Source organism: Marmota monax, unplaced genomic scaffold (assembly GCF_021218885.2).
Source record: "Marmota monax isolate L192 unplaced genomic scaffold, Marmota_monax_Labrador192_F-V1.1 WCK01_AAM20220418_F8-fsc00001, whole genome shotgun sequence".
NCBI lineage: Eukaryota > Metazoa > Chordata > Mammalia > Rodentia > Sciuridae > Marmota > Marmota monax.
In genome coordinates, this window is record NW_026693777.1 from 36,463,945 (window position 1) to 36,489,064 (window position 25,120).

Genomic DNA, 25,120 nt, shown 5'->3' on the forward strand with positions numbered 1-25,120 from the left:
GGGAAGAAGCAGCCTAGTCTTCTGCTTTGTTCAAAAAGGAGAAGAGGGGATAGGGAGAAAGGTGCTCTCCTAGGGCACTCTTAGGACCCCACTGTGCAATACACAGAAACAATAGCTAAAGATGGTTTAGATGTTAGGGTTTTTTTTTTTTTTTTGACAACCTATGAAGTGAAACAATGTGTATCCTTTATAAGCTGGCCCAATGTTAGAGTAACAATGCAGACTTTTGTCCTTCTTTGGCTACCCAACATGGGAAGCCCCTCCCTATTTTGGGAAAATGTCATGATATTCAAGACTGCATTCAAATTAGACGTACTTACAGTTTGCCCTCTGCTGTGGTTCTTCCCTGGCCTGTCCTTTTCTGGCATTCCAATTTCCAAGTCGGGAGTTCCAGCTTTAGTGATTGTTCTACCAAATATTCTATATATCTGAATAAATTCTTATTTGGTTCGAGTTAACCCGAATCAGTTTCTGTTTGCAACTGAGAATCCTGGTTAGCAATAACCTAACCTCTAAATGGAGCAGGAATTCCATACTGACCTTGATAGATGGTGAGATCGGCTATGAATATTCCCAGCCATAGAGAGCACATTATACCCCTAGGTCAGCTGTTCCTCTGCAGTATCATCCTGGTCACCACCTTACTTAGAAGCTACATTTTGACTATCAATATTTTTGATTGCTTCAGGGAAAAAAAAAGAAAAAGCCAGAGAATCCCCAAATTTACGATATATACCATTATTAAAAGACAAATGGAATTGAATTGAATCATATGATAATTTTCTTTTTACTACTCTATTCTCTTTTAAACTAGTTCTATCTGAAAAAAAATCAATGTAGAACTAGTGAAACTAACACTTTTCTAATATTTGTCAACATCTCAATTATTTGTCATGTTTTTCTTTTCACTGTATTTACTTTTATGGTGAGCAACACTGGTTTTCTACTTAAAGGAATAATAAAATTTTGGCCTATAAAATTCTAAGTGGGAAAGTAAATTTAAAGAAAAATATGAAGTAAAAGATACTAAAGGGAACACACTGGAATGGCAGAATTGGCTGACTAACAGCTGGAAAACTGCTTTAGAAATAGCTTGGTCACTGCAGAATAAAAGGGCCTGCCCCTTTAACCTGGACGCTATCCTTTATTACGTAAACTGTTATTATGCTGCCTTTATTTTTTTCTTAGCAGTTATTCAGTTACATTGGTTCTTATCAGGAATGATAGCTCTTACTTTAAGTATCAAACCCTAAAGACTAGTTTTTCTCTGAGACTCAAAGCACTGGTGGTTAAAGCCTTATTTTCTTCTTCACGCTTAGTTTCTATGTTTCCATACACTTCACACATTCTTTATTTTTATTTGGTGCAAAGGATCAAGTCCAGTGACTCACCTGTGTGAGACAAGTACTCTACCCCTGAGCTATAACCCCAGCCCCTCACATATTCTTTCTTTAGTGCTTCATTTTCTAAAATTTTTCCAAACCTGTTTCTTGACCTGATTGGTTTGGAATCCCAAGTGAGTAAGTGAAAGCTTTTAGTATAAAACCCCACAGGGCAGGAGCTCAGGGATGGTGACTTACCTGTGGCTTGCTCCTGTAGACCTACATCAAAGGCAAGCTTATCTGTCTGGGATCTTGATGTCGTCAAACAAGTTAGATACTGCAAAACAAGAGCAGATGCTAGTGAAGTCAGACTCTTCTATAGGGTCTTGGTACCCCATCATTAGCTAGCCTCAACAGTGAGCTCCTGAGAAATGGGCTCATCTATCTTGCCTGTTGGAAGGTTAAATGGTACAATGCTTTGGGGAAATACTTCTATAATAAATTTAAAGCCTCAAAGAGGCTGTTATTTGATGCTCTCTTGATTAACATACAGAACTATGTTACAGAAATAAATTTGAAATATGTTTTAGTTCAATGAAATGCTGGAAATTTTAAATTGGGAACAACATAAATGGAACATAAATGATCAAGAATAATGGAAAGTTAGATAAACTGTAGTACTTCTATTTTATGGAATATTATGTTGTTAATAGTATTTATCAAGAATGTGTAAAAGCATGGAACTTTGTTTACAATACCCTGAGCTACAAAGTCATATACAAAATTATACTTTATATAGTTAATGTGTACAAAATTTAAATGTTTACAACTAGACTAAAAGGAAATTACATCAGGTTAATGAAAGTTGTGTTTAGATAGTGGGGGTTGGGGAGTGGGAACCACATACAATTCCCTTCTTTTATTTATTTTTCAGTTTGTCAAATTTTCTATGAGTTTAAAAATTTCTCAAAACAACATTTACACTTTTTTTCTGATTATAAACATGTACAGATAAAAGTTGAAAGATGATTTTTAAAGTAGCTTATTAAAGGAAAGGAAGCCATGGCCATTTCCTGCCTTCCTCATGGTGGCACAGCAACACACCTTGGAAATGGTGCAGGAGGTAGATGCTCACTAGGGACGTGCTTCCTGCACTATACTTCTAGTTTGCTACAAAAAGGTGGAAAATCATTGCAATGTACAGAGTCATATTTCACAAGCTTTATTCCCAGAACTAATCTTCAAAGGAACTACCAGTGCAGAGCCTGTGTTAACTGTGAGTGGAATTTTTTTTTAAAGGAGTAAACTTAATGATAAATAGTATAAGTCTTCCTTTCCCTACCAGCGTTTTAGCTTGAGTTTTTGAAGCCATGATAAATGTGTAGTTTGAAGTTTGCTAAACCTATTTAGGTAGGAAAAAGAGAGGTGTTAGGTTTTTATTTAACCCTATGAATAAGAATAGATTCTAAAAGAGCAATCACCTTTCAATGCTAGAGACAGCAGGGTAAATTTCCCTACTATTAAAAGGTCTCCAGCTACAATGGCTATTTTTTGTTTGTTTGTTTCAGCTTTGCCAGAAGGACAAATGGATGTTCAGGTCAACTTCTTACCAGTGCCCAGAAAAAAAGAATGCAGCAATAAGTAAATTATTTAAGAGGCAGTTGCTGATCCTGTGACAACTGCATAGTTCAAGCTTTGAGTTGAGCTTTGCATCATGCTGCAGGTGGAAATGTGTGAAATAAAGTCTTGAATTAATGTGTCAGCTTTTCACTAGGGCTAGAGAAAGAAGACAAATCTCCCTTATCTTGCTAGCAAGTGAGCATAATACACTCAGGAACTGAGAGTAAATGTTATTGGAGTTGGCCCATATTATACCTGATTGAGATCATAATATTCTTAACCATTCCTGCAAGAGATCTATAATAGCTATACTTCAAAAGTCATATTTATTAAAAATTTGCAAGTTTTTTCCCCAAGTAACACCAAGTTATCTCCATTCTGGGTATTTGGGTTCTAAATCCCTGATTAGTTATATCCTGACCAGCTCTCTGTGATGGGCTGCCTTTTCCCTTATCTTCCTTCTTCCTCTGGATTAACATAATACCTTCAATTTCTTCCAGAATTGAAGGCCTTGAACATCATCCCATTTCTTTTAGCTCAGTAAAAGAGGGAAAATGTCATAGAAATCCATCCAACTGGTTTTTCTTCTATGCTGGTTATCCTCGTATACTCAAGAACTTAGTTACTACATGGTTCATTTGATCAGTCATTAATTCAACAATTATTTATCTGTATGATCAGGCAGTGTACTTGGTTGGATTGGGCTCAGTGAAGAAAACAACAATAACACATGTCTGTCTTCCTTATGGAGCGGGTATGTATCAGATATTAAGAAAACACAAAACATAATCAAAAAATTGAGGAAGACAATAATGTACTATAGTTGTTTATATATCAACTTGTTCCTAATGTTAATTTGGAGTAACTGGTTTCTTCCCTTCATCTTTTCCCTCCTCCTTGAGTGGTGAAAGCCGACAAACAGATGAGCTTACCATTCCGCTGAAAGAGTGCCTCAGGAGGATTGCATGACCATAGAGCAGGGTCCTGTGGCCACCCCCTTGTGCTGCCTGTGGGAATGAGGAGGAAAATATCAGCATGGACCAGATGTGGCTTCTCTGACAGCAAAGCAACACAAAAATTTTGAGAGAGAGAGACTCCGAGAAAAAGACTTATTACAAGGGCTCCCAAGGAGTTCATTCCAGAAGCATGTGTCGGGCTGATGGGTGGAAGAAGGCTTGTGACCACAGCCATGCAACATCCTTGGGAAAGAACACAGGGACCACACCTCTTCTCAGAAATGGCCTCAGCCCAGGATCAGCAGATACCCAGAGCTGTTCTACCAGAGAAGCACAGGAATGAGAGAGGTGCTACTTACCTTTCTTAGAAACTTCTCAGAAGCCTTCAGAGTGAGAGAGAGAAACAAATGTGATGTGACTACAGCCTAGTGACAGGAGAGTGGCTGGCTGGCCGGAGCTCACTCATGCACGCACATTCTGCATCTTGCAGTCTTTTTTCCCTTCCAGGCACCTGTGCCTTCTACCCACTCACTTAAATGGGTCCTTTTAAACAGATATCACCAACGAGGGATGGCTCTGAAATCCAGGACTTTAAAAGGTAACTAGTTAAGCAGAAACGGACACTCTGGTTGATGCATCTGAGTGCCTTCTTTGCATCACCAGGCAGCTCCACTGTAGACATGTGCTCAGTGGCTCCCAAAGAGTGAAGAGAGGTGAGAAAAAGAAAAAGCCATTGGTGTCTGTTTCTTACTTTCTCTTTTAATCTGACTCACTCGTAGTTATCCTGAACTGAATAGTATATGAGACAAAACTATAATTTATTCTAATTACAGCTAACTAGGCAGCTTGGAAAGCTGAAATCCGCAGGAAAATCTAGAATATTTTGCCATTACACTTCTCATCTCTTACCTCTCTGGCCAACCTGACCCAGTCCAAAGTTTTTGATCAGACAACCCTTTTAGGAGGGCTCTGCCTTCCCCAAACTTACACAGAGAATCCAAAGCCGGAGACAAAAATTATCAACAGAAATTTCAACACTGTCTTTTTATAGGCCAAGGCCATCTTTTCTGCAGCCCCTTTATTTAGTTCTGCAGCCTAGAAGCCTGGCTGTTGGAGATGCTGTCCTGTCTGGAGGGTTCCCTCCAGTCACAATAATGAGCATTGTGGAGGAGGGGAATCAGACAGCAGGGAGACATGGTGGATGTCTGGCTAAGTCCTTGAGTAATTCTATTTCAACTCTACGTGGATTAGCAGAATCACTCTGTCAAAGAGATGATTTTTCATGTCATACAATGAGCCTAAAGAGGAGAAAAAAGATAAACGTGGTATCATGTTCCAAAAAAGCTGATAACTAAATATAAAAGCAGCTGTGCTTTTTTTTTTCCCCACAGCAATGGAGATATTTAAAATGTTCTTCAGACTTTAATACTTTGTAGGAATTTCAATGCTCTTCACAGTATTTCCAAGTTTCTTGAAATCATTTGCAATAACCTCAGTTTCTGTATTTACAAATGTGTCAACACCTTACATTAAAATTAGACATACTAAATAATTTTCACATCTTGTCAGTCTAAGCAAAATTGTCCCCACACGCTTATATTCTTACAAGTTAACTGATGTATCCTTATAGGTTCCCGAAGGCTTATATTGTGGGCGCATACTCTCAAACCAGACCTATGTCTTAAACCGAACCAACCAAATTACATTTCCTGTTATTAACCCTGGGTTACGTGGTCCTCCCATTCTTCTGTGTTCCTATTAGCTCTGTAATCATAAGAAGTTAAGAGTTGTTGACCCCAAAAAGCAGCTCTGAAGAACTTGAGTTCCTCTCTTTCTCTGGTACTACTGGAAACTTCTCTGAGTCCTCAGGACCCTCCTTATGGTGCTACCAGACAAGCAGAGGAACTCAAATACCCCCTACCCCCGGGATTGAATGAGAAGTCACTGTGCAGAACCCTGGAGCCTTCAGATGTCAGGTCCTCCCTCCTCTAAGACAATGGTCCTGAGATGCTGGTCCTTAGATCCTTTTAGGCTCCTGAAGGCTTTTATTGTGGGCGCATACTCCCAAACCAGACCTATGTCTTAAACTGAACCAACTAAATTAGACTTCCTGTTATTAACCCTGGGTTATGTGGTCCTTAGAATCATCTGGACCCCACTCTGCAGTGTTTGCTCCCACAAACAGGGATGGGGCCTGATAATTTCCATTTCTAACAAGGTATGGATGACACTGATGTCCCTGGAACAGGGACATTTTGAGAACCACTGCCTTTAATGGAACAATCATTCTTCAGTGCTGTAAGAGCCAGGGAATTTTCCCTACAGAGCCTTTGATCATCAGCATGCTATTGCTATCATAGAACATGCGATGCACATCAGGTGCTTTACAGACTACCACAGCTCATCAAGGTGGGAGTGATCTCCCCCACTTTGCATGTCAGGAATATGATGCTAAAAGGGAGTAAGTAGCTTGCCTTATATATCAAGCTGACGCGTCAGGGGGATATACGAACGTGGGCTTTTCTGGCTCTGCTCTTTATGTTCGTTTGCCCACTGTGTGTAAAGTGAATGTACACAGCACAGGAAGAACAGGACAGAAGCCACTTCCTCAGTTCCTTCATGGAGTGAGAGAAGCTGAAAGAGCTGGGACTTAATGAGCTTTAAGCAGACACAGGGCTGTTCTAAGTGGTATCCACGAATCACCTCATTTTATCTTCTTAATTAATGCTGCAAAATGACTATGGTAATCATCTCCATTTTACATCTATACAAACTGTGGCTTAAAGAGGTAAAGTGACTTGCTCAAAGTCATACAGGTTTCAAGTGCAGAGTTGGGACTCAACAAAGCAAGGGCACCAAATCATATGCTACCATGTCTCCTTTTCTGTAGTTTGGTAGGATTAAAGATAAGAATGATGTAAAAAAAAATGTAGTACAAATATAAACAGTGTGCCCATTAAGAGAGAGAAATCATATGGCTAGAACAGCCTCGGAAGGTAAAAAGGGTGCCCTCAGGAAGAGCTTCATTGGGAGGGTAGACCACGACAGACTGCTGGTATGAACTGATGGGAAGAAAGGATCCCACACAGGTGAGGGCCTGGGAGTGGAAGCTATGATTCACACATGGGAAGTCTCAGATCATTCACTGGTTAGCGCTGGGGTTGGTGAATGGAAGCAGCTGGCGACAGCTGTTGTAGGGTGGTGAGGTTATGCAGTGCTAAGATCAACTGGTCCAGCAGTGTGGGGTAGGCTATCTCTGTTCAATGGCTAAGGGACACAGATAGGTTTTTGAAAGGATGGTGTCATGATCAAAGGAACTCAGACTAAAAAATAGTGGATTAATGGAGGAGTCAAGCTCAGAGTAGAAAGGATAATTTTCTCCTTTGTTTTCCATGGCAACATTAGGAGGGGTGAATATACCTAAAATTTTGAGGTCTGCCTTTACTTCCTCTTTGCACTCATATCCCACACTCAATCCAAAGCAACTTTTAATGCCATCTTCAAGATATGCTCTGTGTCTAACCAGCTGGTACCCAGATGCTACCAGTGTAGTCATCTCAGGTTTCACCTGAACAATCATAGTGGCCTCCCACTGTGCTCCCTGCTCTGCCTTTCCTCTGGGTATGATGCAAGCTAACAGGGAAGCCAGAGTCACTCTTTTAAACCTGTCAACTACATCACATTACTTTCTTGCTCAAAACCCCCTCGTGGCTTCCAATGCCACTTAGAAGTAATAAAGTTCTCCCTAAGACCCTGCATGAGGAGTTGGCAAGTTCTTTAAGAGGCCAGGCAGCAAGTACTTTAGACTCTGTGGGCCACATACAATCACTGTAATATAGTTCTCTCTCACTTCTAGAAATTTAAAGCCATTCTTAACCTGGAGAGTGTATGTAAACAGACTGTAAGCTGGATTTGGCTGGCTGGCTGTAATTTGCTGAATGTTACCTTCCATGATCTGGTTCCTTTACACTTCTCTGACTTCACCTACAAGTTTCATGCTCCCCACAACTCCTGCTCCAGACATACTGGTCTTCCTCTATATTGTAGACAAATATGCTCCTTCCAGAGGGCCTCTGCATACGTGTTTCCCTCTGCCTAGGATGCTCTTCTCTCAATAATCTCATAACTAGTTTCCATCCTTTATTCATTTCCATGCTCAGCTATCTCATTAAAGAAGTCTTCTCTGATCACTCTTTGTAAAAAAAAAAAAAGTTACTCTATCATGATTTTCTGCTTTATTATTTCTCATGATATTATTAGTAGCTGACATGAATTCATGTTATTTTTGATATCTATGTACCTTCTCTTGCCCTAGAATATCAGCTTCATGACACTGACAGAGCAGAGGACATGGCATTTTTTATCAGTGGCTGGTACATAGGAGACGCACATTAAATATTCCCTAAATGAATGAATGAATAATTGGAAGATGTGGTCCTTTTGTCTCCATTTTGCAGATAGGAAAGTTAGTTGTGGACAATTTAAGAAACTTCCTATGGTTGGCATATAAGCAGGGAGTTTGGATTTGAACTTGAGGCTAACTACAAATTCTAGTAACTGTTCACTATTGAAGACCAACTATGGAATAATATTTTAGGAAAGATACATGGAAGATTATATGCATCCATTCATGTGAGGAGATCCAGACCTTAAGACATAAACTTTCCTGGGATGGTGATCCTATCCCTGCTATGAGTGATCTTGTCTGTCATTATTGGAAGAAGGAGAACATTTGATACAACTTCACAGGATAGGGGCTGGTCAAGAAAAAACTGGCAAAAGTCCCTGATGCCATGCACAGAGGAAAAATGTTCCATTAGGTCATTAATTCAATCATTTCACCTGTAATTTCAAGATTAATTTCTAACACTGACATTTCTTTTTGTAGTTTCCAGAGGACACTGCCTCCCAGTAAGGTCAACCAGATATAGCAACTGAGGAGGGGGTAACTCAACTTCTATCCAGCCACATAAATGCTTCAAGACTTGTTAGATCGCTAAGCTGTATCATTTTATGATCTAGAAACTAAATTCCATTTAGGAGTCCTAGGCTCTAAGAAACATTCCAGGGCTCCAGGAAGGTTCCTTGCTATATATAATATAACCCACCAAGCTTCAGGGGCTGTGTTTCTTGGAGGTCTTACAGGAAGGCTATGATGTCATTTTCTGGATGTGCATGCATGTCCTATAATTCTCTTTTCTCATCCTACTTCTGTTCCACTCTTTGGCCATCAAAGAAAGGAAGTCCTTCTACAAGGTCACATAACATGGACGGAGCATGATGGCAGCCCTTTAGATTGCCCAGGTTTCCATGTCTTTTCGTGCAAGTGACAATAATGAAATAATGAAAGATTCCACTCATGATTTCTACTACTAGAAAACAGATTTTTAGGTATTTACTTAGGTGAGAGGAGTCTTTAAAAGGAAACCAAAATCATTATTGTATAAAATTTGATTCAATGAAATGAAAAGGTATATTTGTTACTGAAAGAGGATATTAATATTTGTAAATGCTTATTCTCTAAAACTTCACTTATAGCTTTACTGTAGTTTTAAATAAAATTCAAATAGGGTATTTTTGAATTCAACTGTGATTAAAACTAATTTGGAAATATAAACAGTAATAAATTTTTATTCTAAGAAGAACTGAGTTTTAAGAAGTGACATGAAGCAAAATTAATTCACTCTGGTATGGATTCAGCTGTTAAACAGATTTGACCATATGAAAATGTAGCATTTGATAAACCAGATTTTCAGTACAACAATGGGAAGCTAGTATTATTAAGCACATGTCTCTGATGTGTGGATAGCAAATCAGAAAAGCATTCAGTAAGAGCTACAGGAAACATAAGAAGATAAGAACATAGATTCTGCGTGGATAAGAAAATTAAATATTTCATTTTAAAATTGAATTCCAGAACAACCAGCCTGTAATAAAATAGTCTATATTCCATACAGACCTAATACTTATCCATGCTTTAAAATAACAAGTGCATTCACAGGAAATAAAAGAAATATGATTGTGCCTAAATTACTGAACTTCAGAACAATGGAAACGCCAACATTTAATAGGCTACAGAAAGACTATCGCTATGACAAAGAGTTAATATCTCATTGAAATGTAGGAAAACACCAAGGCTCGAATAAACCAGAAGGCAAAGATATGAATGATTCATATCAGAATAAAATTAAAACATATGGAAAAAACTTAATCTCTTTCCATAATGAAAGGACTGACAATTAAAGGAACTTGGATATATCATTTCACATCTATGAAATTTGCACAAACGGAGGGAAAATGCTGTTGCAGTTGCAGTTTAGCTGATATGGTCCTGTGCAAGGTGGCACTGAGTACATCTCTTCTGCAAGGCAATATAGCAATATATAAAAAGAGCCGTAAAGGAGTCTATAACCTCTGCTGGAGTCATTCTACTTCTGGGAATAACTCAAGAGAAGCAGGAATATATGCACACAGTTGCAATAAGAGCATTATAATGAGTGCAACAAAACAAAAACCTGAAAAGAACCTAAAATCCAAAAGAGATTTTAGTAAATTATGGGGCTTCTTTAGGATGTTCTATTCTGCAACCATTAAAGGCTGCAATTACAGAGGCTATGTGGAAATGGAAAAATGCTTATGACATGTCACTGAAAAAAGCAGAATACAAAATACCTTCAATTATTCCATGTATATACACAAAGATGATAAGGAAACCTATAAAAATGAAATAGCTACTTGGTTGGCTGCAGAACTATTGGGCTTTATCCTTCTCTAAGTTTTTCTTTACCATTAGTACTGTATCATAATTTCAATAAAAAGTGTACCGTGGGGGGAGGGGGAGAACATACTGCATGGGGTTAAAAAAATGGAGCTATAGAAGGATTTTTGTCTATTCATTAAATTTTCAGTTGCTCAAGTGTGCAGTTAAGTTGCTAGGATCCTTAGTAAAATATTTGGCCCACCTCAATGGCAGACCAAAATGCATTTTTAGCATGAGTGCTTTTAGAAACTGACTCCTAGAATCTAGTCTTACCTTGATATGACATGGAAACCCCAGAGAGTCAGCCTTTTTTATTCAAGACACCTCCAAGTCCCTCTTTTAGCTCCATGAGGCTCAGCTCCAGATTCCATAGGAAAAAAAAAATCTCTCACCACAGGGATTCATACTTGTGTTTCAAACCCACTGGAGTCTCTGATTGCTGTGGACTCCTCATTTTGGATCACAATCTTGAAGCTCAGAACTTGGTTGTCCACCATTCTATGTTAACCAAGGCTGCCTCACCCAGCCAGTGGATGCCTGTACTTATTTCAGGCTGGAGGACCACCCCTTTCTGGCCAAACTACCAAGACCCCGCTCAAGCAACATTACTTTTTATGAGGGGTGGACAGATAAGGCTGTACAATAACTGTCTCACTCAGATACCAGAAGCACTGATGGACATGTTTCAAACAGGTCTTGGATTATAACTACCTGGTAACAAAGAAGATATTTCCTCCTCAATGAAAGTAAAAAAGGGACCTCATTGTAGTACAGTGGAACTCAGAAACCCTATTTTAAGGATAGGAGGGGCACAGGCACAGATAGGTTCATAATTAGAGGGCAGAGCCAGCAAATAAAATAACAGGATTTCAATAGGTCCATCACAGCCACCCTGACTCCCTGTAATTTGGTGTGAAACCCCAAAGAGTCAAATGCAAGACACGTAACTTACTTCTTCAACACCACTCCCTTTTTATTTGGATCAGACATTCCACTCCTCAACTAGGCAGCTGCCAAAGCCTGCTTTTCCTGAGCTGGGCAGAGATGCCTCTAACTCCCTGAGGCTCCCCATGGATAAAAATGCTGCAAAAGTAGGAAGTATTGTTGTTTTGACACCTTGATTTTCTACTGGCAATATTGGGGTAATATGAGCCTAAAATCAACAGTCGAAGGTGCCTGAGCCACCGGTTATAGAAACCTGCATGAAGGAACCCCCCAAAGACTTCCCCTGTCTTATGAAAGCCTTCAAATGAATGTGGGGCACTCAAGCAAGGCAGCCCAGGCCCTTCAGGCAGGGCTGTCACATTCCCTGCATATTCTGCAGGCCTTTTGGGATACGTGTGAAAAACCAAAATCATAAGAGAATTTTACTGAAGTTCAGAAAAAAGGAGGAAGGGGTAGCATCTGACAGCCCCAGTGTCCCAAATTCAGTGGCCATGCGGTCTTACCTGGCAAGTCAGCTGTTGGTTTCCTAAAAAGGTAGGCCCAAATGTCAGTGGCTAAGAGCCCAACAGGCCACCCCTCACCCTTCAAGAAAGAGTGACAACATCTGATGGCAGAAGGACCTTCAGCAGTCCCTGACTGCAGGGAGCCCCACCTCCTACACCTACCATATCCCTCACATCACAGCATGGAAGGAAAAATACTGTAAAAGCCATGCCCAGACAGCCTATTCTCCTGTTTCTTTCAATTTTTAAGTATACACACTGCTAATAAAAAGGGAAAACATAAACAAGACCAGACAACCTCCCCCACCCTGAATGCCAAACTTATCATTCCTGTGGTTTATAATTTACTGAATCTAGCCATCCCTCCTTCTTGGAAGTGCTAGAATGAGTTCTCTTGGATGAGAAGGCTGTGCAATCTCCTTTTTGTTCATGTCATTAATTTCACAGCTACACGGAAGTATTTCAGGACAACAAGTTGAAAGGCCGGAGCCTAATTTAAGAAACTGTGAATTCTGGGTCATGAGCATCATTTGCGGCAAAAACCCACATGGCAATGAGATAGTCTCTTCTAGAAAAATACCTACTTGTTTTTAATTTGCAAAGAAAGGTCTGACCCCTTAGGTAAGTCAAATCTAAGAGGGCTCAGGTGAGCTGGGGACCAGAGAGTAGCTGTGATTGTGACACAGAGTTGATACTTATGGCACTTGAAGCCACAAGAAGGAAGAGCCTCTGGGTGATGCACACTTAAATTATGATTGCAGGGCTGAAGACAACAGGGATCTCCTGCCTTTCAAGTTTTCAAAAATAAAGAGTTTTGGGCTTAGAGTAGCTCAGTGGTACAGTATTTGTTTAGCATTCATGAGACTTTGGGTTCAATCTTCTGCATGTATACACACACACACACACACACACACAGACACACACACCACAGTTTTTGACCCATGAAAATGTATGTAGACTTGTGCAGCCATTCTTCCATCTTATGTCCCATTTTACTATAGTTGTGGGACAAATTAAATGACTCTGAAGTCCCTAATAGACCTGGGATTTTCAGATACTTCATGTGAAGGAGGTGGATGAGCACTTTCCACTGAGGGCCAACAGTGACTTGAGATGCCTCTAAATTGGGCCTGGGGTCATCTAGAATGCATCAGTGATTTCCCTTGGGCATAGGTACCACAGGAAAGTTAGACAAAGAAGCAGATTTGACACACATTTCTTATTATGATGTCTTTTAAAAATCAACAGGAGAGATTTGTCCTGGTGCTAATGACATTATAGACCGATGACAAGTATACTTTGGAAAAAAGTAAGGCAATTCTTTTCCTCTGAATTTTTTTCCTCTCCCATAGCTAACAGATGGATTTCTAAGAGTTGGACATTTCCAATTGCATTCTTTACAGAAAAGGACTCCGTAAGCAAAATTTGTTTTTCACTTTTCTGGTTTTTATATGAAGCACCCATTCTCCTTAGCATTCATCAGATCTCTGATGGACCAACGGCCACAGAGGGTCAAGACCAATGACCTGGCCTCATTACTTTTTACTAAATGTAATAATGTACATGAATATTTCCTACAAAGAGTTTAACATTTGAAAAGTCAGATCACCTTGATATGACAAAATAAACACTAACTCTACTCTGTTAAAAAAAAAAATCACTGTTCATTCTGGGGATTTAAAGTTAAAGGAGAGTAAGCTTTTATCATATAATCCCTGCTAAGTCTTACTGTGTGTAAACAAATCTACCTGTGTGGGCTTTAAAGTAGAAGGTGAAATTGATTATAGTCTGTTTCCCTCTCTTCTGCATTTCTTAAACCTACAGATTTTTCCCCTCCCACCTGGATGTTCTGTATCACTGTCTCTCCATTTTCTTCATCTTTATCTCTGTTGTCCTCATCCCAAATATGATTATGTTGCATGTACATGGATTCATCCTGTTCTCTCTACATTCATATAGAAAGCCCAAGGCCAAGTTTATATTCCTAGGCAGAACAGCTTGATTTCCCCCTTGAAGTGTATGCAATGGTCTGGGGTAGAGAAGCTGATGCTCAAGGGCTCTGTGTACATGTGGATCTGTGGGTGGAGAGGAAAACAGGTCTTCCTGATACTCTGTACCTTTCCCTGGGCCAGGATCACTAGAGGAACTTTAAAAATGAAAGAAAAACAAGAAAAGTGCAAAACAGAATGCTGGGCCGCCTTTCCAAGACTCTGATTTGTTGGTCTGTGTTGGGACCCGGGCTCTCTGCAAATTCTGATGCACATCCAGGCTTGACAGCCTCCCCTTCTGGGACTTTCACAGCTACACTGGACCCTGCACCTCAGCAATCATAGTAATACACTGATTGCTGAGGTGCAGGGTCCAGTTGTAGTCCAGCAAGTACTCCTCTGCTCTCAGAAGCATCTTCTGCACCCATAATTTACTTTCCTTTTAATATTTCTCCAGAATTCCCACAGAAGCAAAGAACAAATATGATCACTTCCCCTTGACCTTGACAACTGTAGGGCTGATGTTCAACTCTCTCAATGCTGCTACCATACGCCTGTGAAGATAGAAAGACATAAATCCCTCCCACAAAATCTATGTGTGGTGAGGACTCCCAACAACTCCAGCTTGACACAGAAAGAGGTCCAGACCCACCTTGATCATCATCATCCACCCATCCTCACAATAACTGATGGTCACCTGGACCCTTCATGAGCTGCCTTGAAGGCAGTGGGGACCTCTGTCCTCACCTACCTGGACTCTACAGGACCTGGGAAGAGATGGAGTTAATGGCAAATACACAGAAGTTTGGGGGACAAGGACTGGCACTGTGCCTACTCACTGCTTGGTCACATACCCCCCTGGAATGGGTCACCTCTGATCTTCTGTCCTCACTCTGATTTCTATGACTTGCAGGTCCCTTTCAGGGTGCACCTTGGTAATCTGCATTCTTATTTACACTGTCTCACTTTCCTTTCTGCAGGTCTAGTATCACTCAGAGTTGTGAACGTGTAGCACGGGTGCAGTCAGACACGGCTGCATTCAAAAGCCCACCTTTCAGAGTCCTGGCTCAGGTCCAAGTGTTTGCCCACTGCTAGCTCTTTCAAATAAAAAAGGTAGGTTTTTTTGTTGTTTTGTTTTGTTTTTCTTCTAAAGCCTCCTCTGCCGATTGGTGAATGGAAGCTGGGACTTGAACAGAGCAAGCCTCACCTGATCTATTTTCTCCCCTTTGTGCAAGGAGCAAATTTATCACACTGACATTGGGAGAGTAACCTACTGGGCTGACAGCAAAACCTGACTTCCCCTGAGCCACAGGACACCCTGGCAAGGGAAGAAAGCATATTAAAAGGAGCACCCACAGAGCACCTGCGAGAGCAAGAGGAGGGCTAACGCTGAAGTGCTGAGTATGGGTTACAATGTGGGGAAAACAATTCCTACAAAATTAATAAAACTCAAACTACTCGTGTTCATGTTTGTCTTCTCCAATGGATGGGGGGAAATAAGCCAATCATTTTCCAGGGGCCTTGGTGTGGACATCACTGATGTCATGCGAGGACATGGTATAGAACACTGCAGTATCTCTGCTCTCCCCATGGGCAGGGATCTCTGGCAACAGGGAGTGCTCCTCAGAAGCACTTCTTCTGAAGAAGCAAGTAAGTTATCTGAGGGAAGCAGTTTGTGATGGTCCTCAGGGTCGAAAGCCTGAGGGGAGACAGACAGACTGACAGGAGCCAGAGAAGTTTGTACCATCCCTAGAAAGCCACCACTGTCAATATCTACATATGCAGATATCATAGGATTCAAGGAAGACAATCTTCAAGACGCTAGAAAACTGCCATGAAACCAGAGATTGGAAAGGACACAGCGTGCTTTTAAAAATGAATGAGCAGAGAAAGAGCAGCACAGTTCAATACAGCTGTGGACCACAGGAACACTGTTGCCTCGGAGAGCGAAACGGCTGAGTAAGCTTTCATATGTAAGTAAGGCAGGGGAAAAGGGAGAGGTTAGAAGCACATTGGAGTCATCATTGTGAAGGTTAAATTCATGTTCTTCATAAAAATAAAGTCTTGTTCTGTCACGAGGGTGATTTAAGTTGCCTCTCTTCTGGTGTCGCACTAGTATCTCCTCCAATCTCATGCCGGACTGGTCATGGCAGGAGCAGTGAAATATACATCCCCAATGCCAGAATTTATTCTCTAATATTAGTCTCTGTAAAATGGAACCAGGGATACTAAAGAGTTGTCCGATTTCATGTCTTGTGGCTGAAAAATTCAGATAGGCCTGGGTCACCCTTATTACTCAAAGACATCAGTGGTAATGTTATAAAAGGTTAATGACGCTCCCTTGGCTCAAACAGGGAGGGTCTGAGCATCCAGGAGAAAATGATGCCTGTATTTTGTAACATATTATAAGAGAGATGTGATTCCAAGATGATAGTGAAGCAGGGGTGTGATGGCACATGGCATGAAGTGGCCACTATAATGCACCTGTGAATTTCCAGTATAAACTTACAGCAGGATAATTTGGTTCAAATTATGATAGTAGTGAATTTGTAAATCACTAGATGACTATAAAATAAGGTCATAAATTAGGCTATTCAGAATGTGGGGTAATGTATTGGGTTTTTGACATCAATTTCATTATCATAGTGATACAGGTTATCTCTTGTTAGTGGTCACTTTTATTTTTTTAAGTCACTCTGTAAGATTACAGATCTCTCTGGGAGAGAATTCTGGCAAGACCTCCTTGGTTACAAACTGGATGGTCTAAAGCCAGCTGGAATGAGCTTCAGGAGCTCTGTGAACAGTAGGGGTGGCCTATTATCTGACTCAGCATCCTCCTTCTTGGGAGCCCACTGGGATTTGTCACAAAAAAATTGGATTTGGCCAGAGATATTTTCCTAGATCAATACAAAACAGATCTTATAGCTATGGGTCTTTTGCTTTGAAGGGATACACATATGTATACATGTTAAAAACAGGATCCTCTCTAAAGGTAGACGTACCTCTGTTTTGTGATAGAACCTGAGGATAAACTAAAGTAGTCCCTACTGAATGAAACATAGGGTCGTGTGAAATATGGAGCTCTCTTGATTATTTTGGCATGTTTTATAAGATACAGCAATTAGAGCATTCTTCAGAAGAAGGGATTGAAGAACTGACTTAAAAATAGTTCAGTGTAACAAATCTAAATAATAGAAGCTTTTTTTCTTCTGTTAGGATTACATTTCAGTGGCGGAATACAGTAAGTAAAATAAAAAGGGTAGATATACATAGGTTCCTCTTTTACACAGGGATGCATTGGAAATACTTGCCTATCCAAATGTTGAGTGATATAAACCATGCATTAGAAAGAAAAAAAAAACAATACTAAAGGATGTAAAGACCGTTAGAATTAAGTTAATATATTTAGAAAAATGTACATGTCAACGAGTCCATAATTATGGATCGACAGACAAATGGGGGAAAAAGACTGACAGAACTCGAGAATGCTCTCAATTCCTGTAAACACAAAAATTTAGATGAGACACAAAACTAGTTGGAATTGTATCTATTTGGATCAGAGATTTAACACCATGAACTTAAATTCCCCTTTGCCCTGGGAACAGGTCAATCTAATAAAGGATTGCAAATGAAGTGAGAAGAGTAAGAGGTGAGGTAACCACAATCTAGGTAGCTTTATGTGGGGAGAGAGAGAGCAAGGAGTTCAGAAGGGATCTGTGCCACAGGAAAAGACTGAGGCAATAAGAGGGGGGATTGGAGCTTTGCATAATGGGTTAACAGGGAGTCTGGGAATTCTGTTTCCTGCGCTGACTTGAACTGAAATGAGCTGATAAATCATGACTTGTATCCCTGTTGCTTCACCTACCCTATGCATTCAAGAGGTCGCCTGGAAGGAACAATGAACTGGGAGACAGCAGTTGTTCATTCTCCCAGCAACCAGGGTCAACTGTCTAGGGTCACAGAAATGTAGCTTCTGCTGCTTAGACTGCTCCCAGGCCCTTGGCATCTGTTCAGGGAGTTAGGTCTTCCTGGGTAGGATGCTGAGATGAACATAAAGTCAAGACTCCCATAAAATTGACAACCCTGAGCAGAGCAAGAGGTTCTGAAATGCTATCTCGTTAAAAGTTCAACTCCCCTCTTTTTCAAATGTAGGAAATCCATAGGTTTTAACTCATGTAGAAACATGTTCTAACCCATTTTAAGGCAGAGGGGTTATGAATTTGAGATATATGCTGCTTCAGATTGTTATTTCCAACATGTGTGTTAATTCTAAAGTTGTACCAGGGTTTGCAAATAGTCTCTTTACCAAAATGGCATGGGAAATTCCCCAGAGAAGACAGAGGTTAAGTTGCCAGGGTACTGAAGTATGTGGACACAATACTACAGAGCACTGGGGGGAATATGTTTCTTTCTCCTCTATGGCTGTGTTCTCAATCGGAAATGTAGAGTATGATGTTCAGTTTCAGAGGTTTGGCACCATAGCTCTCTCTGCATGATTGACTGAAGATGCCTCAGTAATTACAAGTTGGTCACCTACACCCATTGAAAAAGTGGAGGCTCTTGCACCCTAGCATTTATTTCTGAAAATTTCTAAAACCAAATCACAATTTTAGAAAATAAACAACTGTAAAGATACAAAAAAGTAATGCATTCAGCTTACCATTCTACTATCTCATCAAAGACTTGAAAACAAAAAAATTTTTTTAAAAGTTTCACTACAAATTTCCACCCCAGCCCAGAGGAGCCAGACTCAGGGGAGTTGCCCAAGATGAAGCATCCTCTAAAGCACCTTCCCCAAAGGTTGCTCTGTGGAGGAAAATTCTGTGTTGATAGCCTCACTTACATAGGAACAGCTCTCACTTCCTTCTTTGGGACAACATTCTAGCTCTTCTGCCTATCTCACTTCACCTTCTCAAAGCAGATGAGCAGTACCAATGGCATGAGGGCCGCCTGGCCCCCAGCTGCACGTCATTAGTGGAATGGAAGCAGGTGACTACTGTAAACATGCTATTGTCAATGCATGTTTCTCTCCATAATAAGAAAAGAAGGGGCATCACTAGAGCCCCTAAGACTTAGAGCACCTCTCCCCTTCCATCACAGAGATAAGATCCATTGTTGTCCACAAAATAACTACAACCAACAAGGGCATCGACTCTCTGGCTTTTACAAAGGGAAAAAAAAAATTAAAGCAACAACTCGTAAGTCAAAGCATAAGTCTAATACTTGGGCAAAACCATTTAGCACATGGAATTCATGCGCGCTATACAATAGGTTTATAAGTTTCATGAGTTTAAGAACCAGTAAAATTTCAATTACTGGAGAAAAGCTAATAATTAGCATAGTAAGGGCATCCAAAAAAGCAAATCGTCACCGACATTATTGCCATAATATCTGAAATGAAAATAACTTTATAACCATAAAACTGTTTAAGTACTAAAAAGGGCACAGTCTATCATCATAGAAATCCTTTTTTTTTTTTTTTTAAAGCAAAGCTTTCCGTTTATAAAGTTAACTTAATAAATTGAATTTCCTGGTGTTTGGAGAGCCTTTCATCAGAGTTAGTGGCTATTAAATATCTGTCCCAGATCCAGTGTGTAAGCCAAGAGCCCACATTTTACAGATGGGGACAACAAGGTCCAGAGAGTGGCTACAGGAAGGCCAGAATGGCCAACCCTACCTAGTGGAGCACTTTCCTCCCTCACACCAGAGCAACACTTTAGGGCCATCAACAAAGCAAAGCACCTTCTACATCTCTACTCTCAGCAGGAGCCCCAGCTCAGCCACAGGAAACACCAGGTAAAAACAAAAGCATTTTGTCTCCAGTTTCCCCCCTCCTTTGCAGGTGACCATTCCAGCCCTCTGCCGAGCAGGGGTCATTTTGACCCCATGGGTCTCCTCAATCTTCCTGCCTTTATTCCTGCTTTCTTTTCATTGGTTCAACTTCATCCTCTGAGATCCTTGCATTCTAAGACCAAACAGTGGGAATCAGGGATTCTCTGGTGCCAGTTTTTCTTCACTGAAATATCAAAATTGGTGCTTTTAATAATCTTTCACAAAATGGAAATAAGTTGTCGTTTTTTCTAGTTCATTTACTTCTCTCTACCAATACATAATTTAAACTCTGGTAGCTATTAAAAGTGAATTATACGATCAAAGAAAATATCTAATAAATAAACTGAAGGACTTCAATTCTCTCAGGAGTTCTTGAATTCTAAAATTCCAAATGTGCATTATTTCTTGGGTCAGGGGAGGGTACCAGGGATTGAACCCAGGGACACTTAATCACTGAGCTACATTCTCAGCTCTTTTTTAATTTTGAGACAGGATCTCACTAAGTTGCTTAGGGTTTTGCTAAGTTGCTAAAGCTGGCTTTGAACTTGTGATCCTCCTGCCTGAGCCTCCTCAGCTAGCTTACAGACATGCACCACTACGCCTGGCCCAAGTGTGTATTACTTTTAAAAAGGCAAGCAAGTGTGTTAAAACAAAAGGTTTCCCTTAAATGCAGATATCTTACAATTTAGGATTGAAACATACTCCTAAAATTGCAGCTGAAGTACATTTTTACAATCCATCTCTGCCCTTGCCCTCCGATCAGTCATTTCTCTAAAAAATTCAGGGAAATCTCTCATTAAAAGAACCCTTTGAAAAATATAGGTATATCCACATTGTATGTCCCAGAGAATGCTTAGACATCCAGGTCCCTCCATGACCCTCTAAGAAACTTCAATGAAGATGTTTAAATTTTTTGCAATTAAAATACAAAAACCAAACACCTTCAGTCCACCCTGGGGAAAAAGCTCAAGCTTTCTAAGATGACGGAAGTCACTATGACACAACTATTCTAACAGAGCATTTCGACATCACAGCAAGAATGTAAAGAACTCCAGAGTGTGTGTAACATTAGCAAAGCTAAATGTTATCACACTTGCAAAACCACATCAGGGTTACACAGGCACACTGCTCTTCAGCATGAGGTGCCAACTTCTGAACAAGTCAGCTTCACCAAAGAAAAGACAACTGTACTAAAGCTGCAGCATGATATGCAGGAAATGGAAGATTCAAGAGCGTCTGGAACTTTAAAATTTCATTCTGTGGGCTCTTCTGTTTGAAAATGCTTCTAGGAGGACATGAAGAAATGTAAAAAGCTAGTTAACCTTCATGGTTGTTCTGAATTGTGGACAGGAACATTCAATTATTCTGCTGGTTCACTTTGGGGGTATTGTACGAAAAATAAAAAAAATATCCAACTAGCTTTTTCCATTTTTATTATGAATTCCAGCCTTATGAAGAGCAGGGCTGGAGATGCATAATAGTACTGGTCGGGTTGTGAAGCATTGAAAAGCTTGGAGCAAGGCACAGCTGCACACTTCTGTCATCTTATCAAGTGGAAACCTATGGCCACAGTCCATCTAGACCACACCAGAAGTAAAAGAGACTTTGAAAAGAGGAAAAGATTTTGTCTTAAAGGAAAACAGAATGAGTCCACAGATAAACCATTCTCCTAATTGCTGAACAGTGGTAAAATAAGCCGGCTGGCCAAGAATTTCTAAGTGTGCAGCCACCTCTAATTCCACAAGATCCAATGTGGGGAGCAGTAGTGTCTTTTCAAAAATTGCAGAGGCACAAAGAATGGAAATGCCCTGAGCACTCACAAGTGAAAGGCATGGTTCAGTACAAAAACAGCCGAAGTCAGTGTTCCATGCAAAAATACAGGTATATTAAATGAGTGTATGACATACCCATTCCGAGAGGTCACCGAGCTAGCGAAATCAAAAACAAAACAGTAAGTGGATATTTTAGTGTGCACAGGTCTTGCTGAAAGCTTTCAACTTATCTGAGGTACCTATGGATGTTTACTATAGAAAAAGAACACACAGTGAGTCAAGGGGGTAGATTTCCTACCAGGTGAATATTTCACATTGCTAGATGTTAGCAGTGGCAATAGAGGTAGAAGTTGATCTTTACTTCTTTTTTCTTAGTACAGTGCTGAGGTCATCAAGAGACTATAAGCAAGCAATGTGTTTTAGCCTCAGTTTGACTACAGCACTTTTGCAGAATTACATTTATATTAGAACATTGAGCAAAATAAGGCAATTTAGAACATCTTTATCTTAGAAATGCTCTAATTTATCAGTTTATTTTAAAATATCAAAGAAGGTTTCTTACCATGAAGATAGATCTTCAAGATGGCATATTTTAACTAAAAATCGTGTCATCAAAAGGCTAGTCCAAAAATGAAATATGAGTTATCTGCACATGTATTCATAAATATCAGCTTATCAAGGAAATATTAAAATCCATTATATCAGCATAAAATTCTAAAATCATAGCAAAATGAGATATAAAACAGTAAGGAGTAGAAGGGAAAGGGCGGAGAGAAAAGACATTTAATTAATTTGCTCTGTGAGGGGAAAAACATTGAAACCTTAGTTTTGGGGAGGAACTTCACTTATAATATTTAATTTCTCCAAAATAATGGCTGGATCTTTTAGAAAATAAATGCTACCAAAACTACAGAATACCTTTTCTTGCATAAGAAAAAAGGAATCAGGCCTCATAAAACATTAGAATTATATAACCAACACCTTGTGCCATAGGGCTGCTGTCCCAGATGACTATGGAATATTCTTTTTTGTCCACGACAAAACAGAAAATAACAAACATATTGACTCATTCTACCTAAATATATGGGAGCTGAGGTCTCAAGCAATGGCTAAAACAAACAAGTCAACATAGCCATTCAGTGATGGAGTACAGCCTGTAGGCACAGGAGGAAGTGAGGTAATGACACATTCCCATTCTAACTTGGTGTATTACACCCACCACAGCCCAGGAGAGAGAACTTGTGCACTTAAGTGATGTCCTTCTTTAGAGATGGTGAAACCAAAGCCCAGAGTCTGTACGAGATGTGCCTGGGGTTACATTTCCAGTTGGTGGCAATGTTAGGACCAAACCTAAACCTGTTTCCCAGATTTGTCCCCCAAACAGGCTACCTTCCATGAGTAAATCTGTAAGATGAATGCCAACAGAGCAGGTTTTAAAGAGCAGGTTTTGATGAGCTTTTACTCATAAGAGTATTCTTACCAAGAGATTTGTTTGTAGTTGGTGTGGACTACAAGCCATAGATTAAGAAACAACAACAACAACAAAAAACCCAGTTGCATTCAATATCAGAATGTTATTTTTATCCTGCCAGAAAGAAAGAGGCAAGGATTCTCTTGCCTTCCCATTTCTAGGGGCATTTGTGCAAAATCTCAGTCAGGGCATAGCTCAGTCTTCAAGCAAGGGGACTTCTAATTCCCCTCATCAATACCTGTTCTGCTGTTCATACTGAGCATCATCAGGATAGAAACACCTTTGGCAGATTCTTTTTTTAAATGATGTTCTCACCTGTTGCTCAACTTTCTGTGACTTCCCAAGATGGATAAATGTCCTGACCTTGGCTGCAAGGTAAGAAATTACTGTAGTGTATCTCATGACATGTATCTTAAGCAACTTATGAAAATATGAATGTTTATGCTTCACTGGCCATTTTGAGTTCACATGATAGCAGGCGTTAATCCCCACCTCTTGACAGGCACTAGTATGTCATCCTCAGGAAGCAGGAACACATGACAAATGTCCCATATCATACCTGAGCATTTCTCTAGCAGCTGCGCTGTGTGTAGCATTTCTCACTCCAAAGACAAGGACGAATGAAAGGAGCCTGTAACTTACTTTAGAGATAATGGCTATTATACAAGTAATACAGGGAAATAAAGAAGAATCTCTCAGTGAGGACATTTACGATAAAGGTTCTTGTAGAAATAATATCTTTTCAGGTCACATTTTTCAATCAAGGTTAGAAGACTGACTGTATATTAGCATGCCAGATATCTTAGCTTCTACAGTCAGGCATGGATATGGATAAAACATAACATTCACATTGCACCCACAGCACTAGTTCATTTTATTTATTTTATATATATATATATATATATATATATATATATATATACACACACACACACACACACACACTCTCACATCAGTTTTAAAAGTCTTCATTAATGAAGTCAACTTTTAGAAACAAAATGCTCATCAGAAGGATGTAATTGGTAATTGTGTTAATCAAGGCCTTTCATTTCTGGAAGCATTATGCTAGCTCATATCAAAATCCATTGAGACTTATGTAGCCCTCCACTTAATATGCTCCTGGTCATGCAGGTCAGGACCCTCCTTCCTTATAGGCAGTTTGAATATTACTGAAGAATCTGTGACAGAATGAAGTAGACCAGAGAGAAATAGAAGAGCCCATGCCCACAGGCAGCTGTGGGCAATGATATCATTTAATTCTCACCCAATCATATGAGGTAGGTTGCATTTGGACCATGTGAGAGGCAAGGGAAGGGAAGAGAAATAACTTGTACCAGAGGTCACCTGGTCTTGCATAGGCTAGACTGAAAATATATGCCTGACTCTAAAGAGATCTTCTTCCCCCACCCCCAAATGAATGCTGCTTATTCTAACTTAAGTTATTTCTACAAGAACAGCGAATGAGGGTTTAGAGGGAAATGATGACATCGCCAATGGATCCATGTCATGCTGAAAGGTAATGGACATTCCCATACACAGACTATGGATCCAGTCAACTGAAAAGTGACAATACTTTAATATTCATATGCAAGGATTTTCCTTGCAACCACCAGCCATGAAATTGGCCACAGTGCCAAGTATCTACCCCCTGGTAATTTTCCCCAGAAGAAAATGAGACAGGATTAGACCAGAGGTAAAGTGACCCAAAGATGAGCTTAGCTAGGCAGGCTCTGAGAAGCACCAAATCCTCTTTGTCCGGGGTCCTCCTCCTCATTTATACTCCTTTCAACATAAAGCCAGCTCCCATGTGTTCCTGGCCGGAGTTAAGGACATTTCAATAATAAAACAAAAAAATTAAAAAGAACCTCTCTGGTGTTAAATTTTAGTTAAGCACCTTTGTTTTCTTTGTTAGCAAGGGAAATTGCTGCAGAATCATAAATCCTTGCAGACT

General features: G+C 40.0%; 1 protein-coding gene across 1 annotated transcript in view; it reads right to left on the reverse strand.

The window, feature by feature from the left end:
- The window catches only part of Ryr3 (ryanodine receptor 3), a 517,407-nt gene that overhangs the window by 299,475 nt on the left and 192,812 nt on the right, over nucleotides 1–25,120 (reverse strand). The window contains exons 4-5 of the mRNA XM_058584663.1: nucleotides 3,875–3,949; nucleotides 1,581–1,659 (exon numbers count right to left, since the gene is read on the reverse strand). Of these exons, the coding sequence (XP_058440646.1) occupies nucleotides 1,581–1,659; nucleotides 3,875–3,949 (154 nt within the window). The remainder of the gene's footprint in view (nucleotides 1–1,580; nucleotides 1,660–3,874; nucleotides 3,950–25,120) is intronic.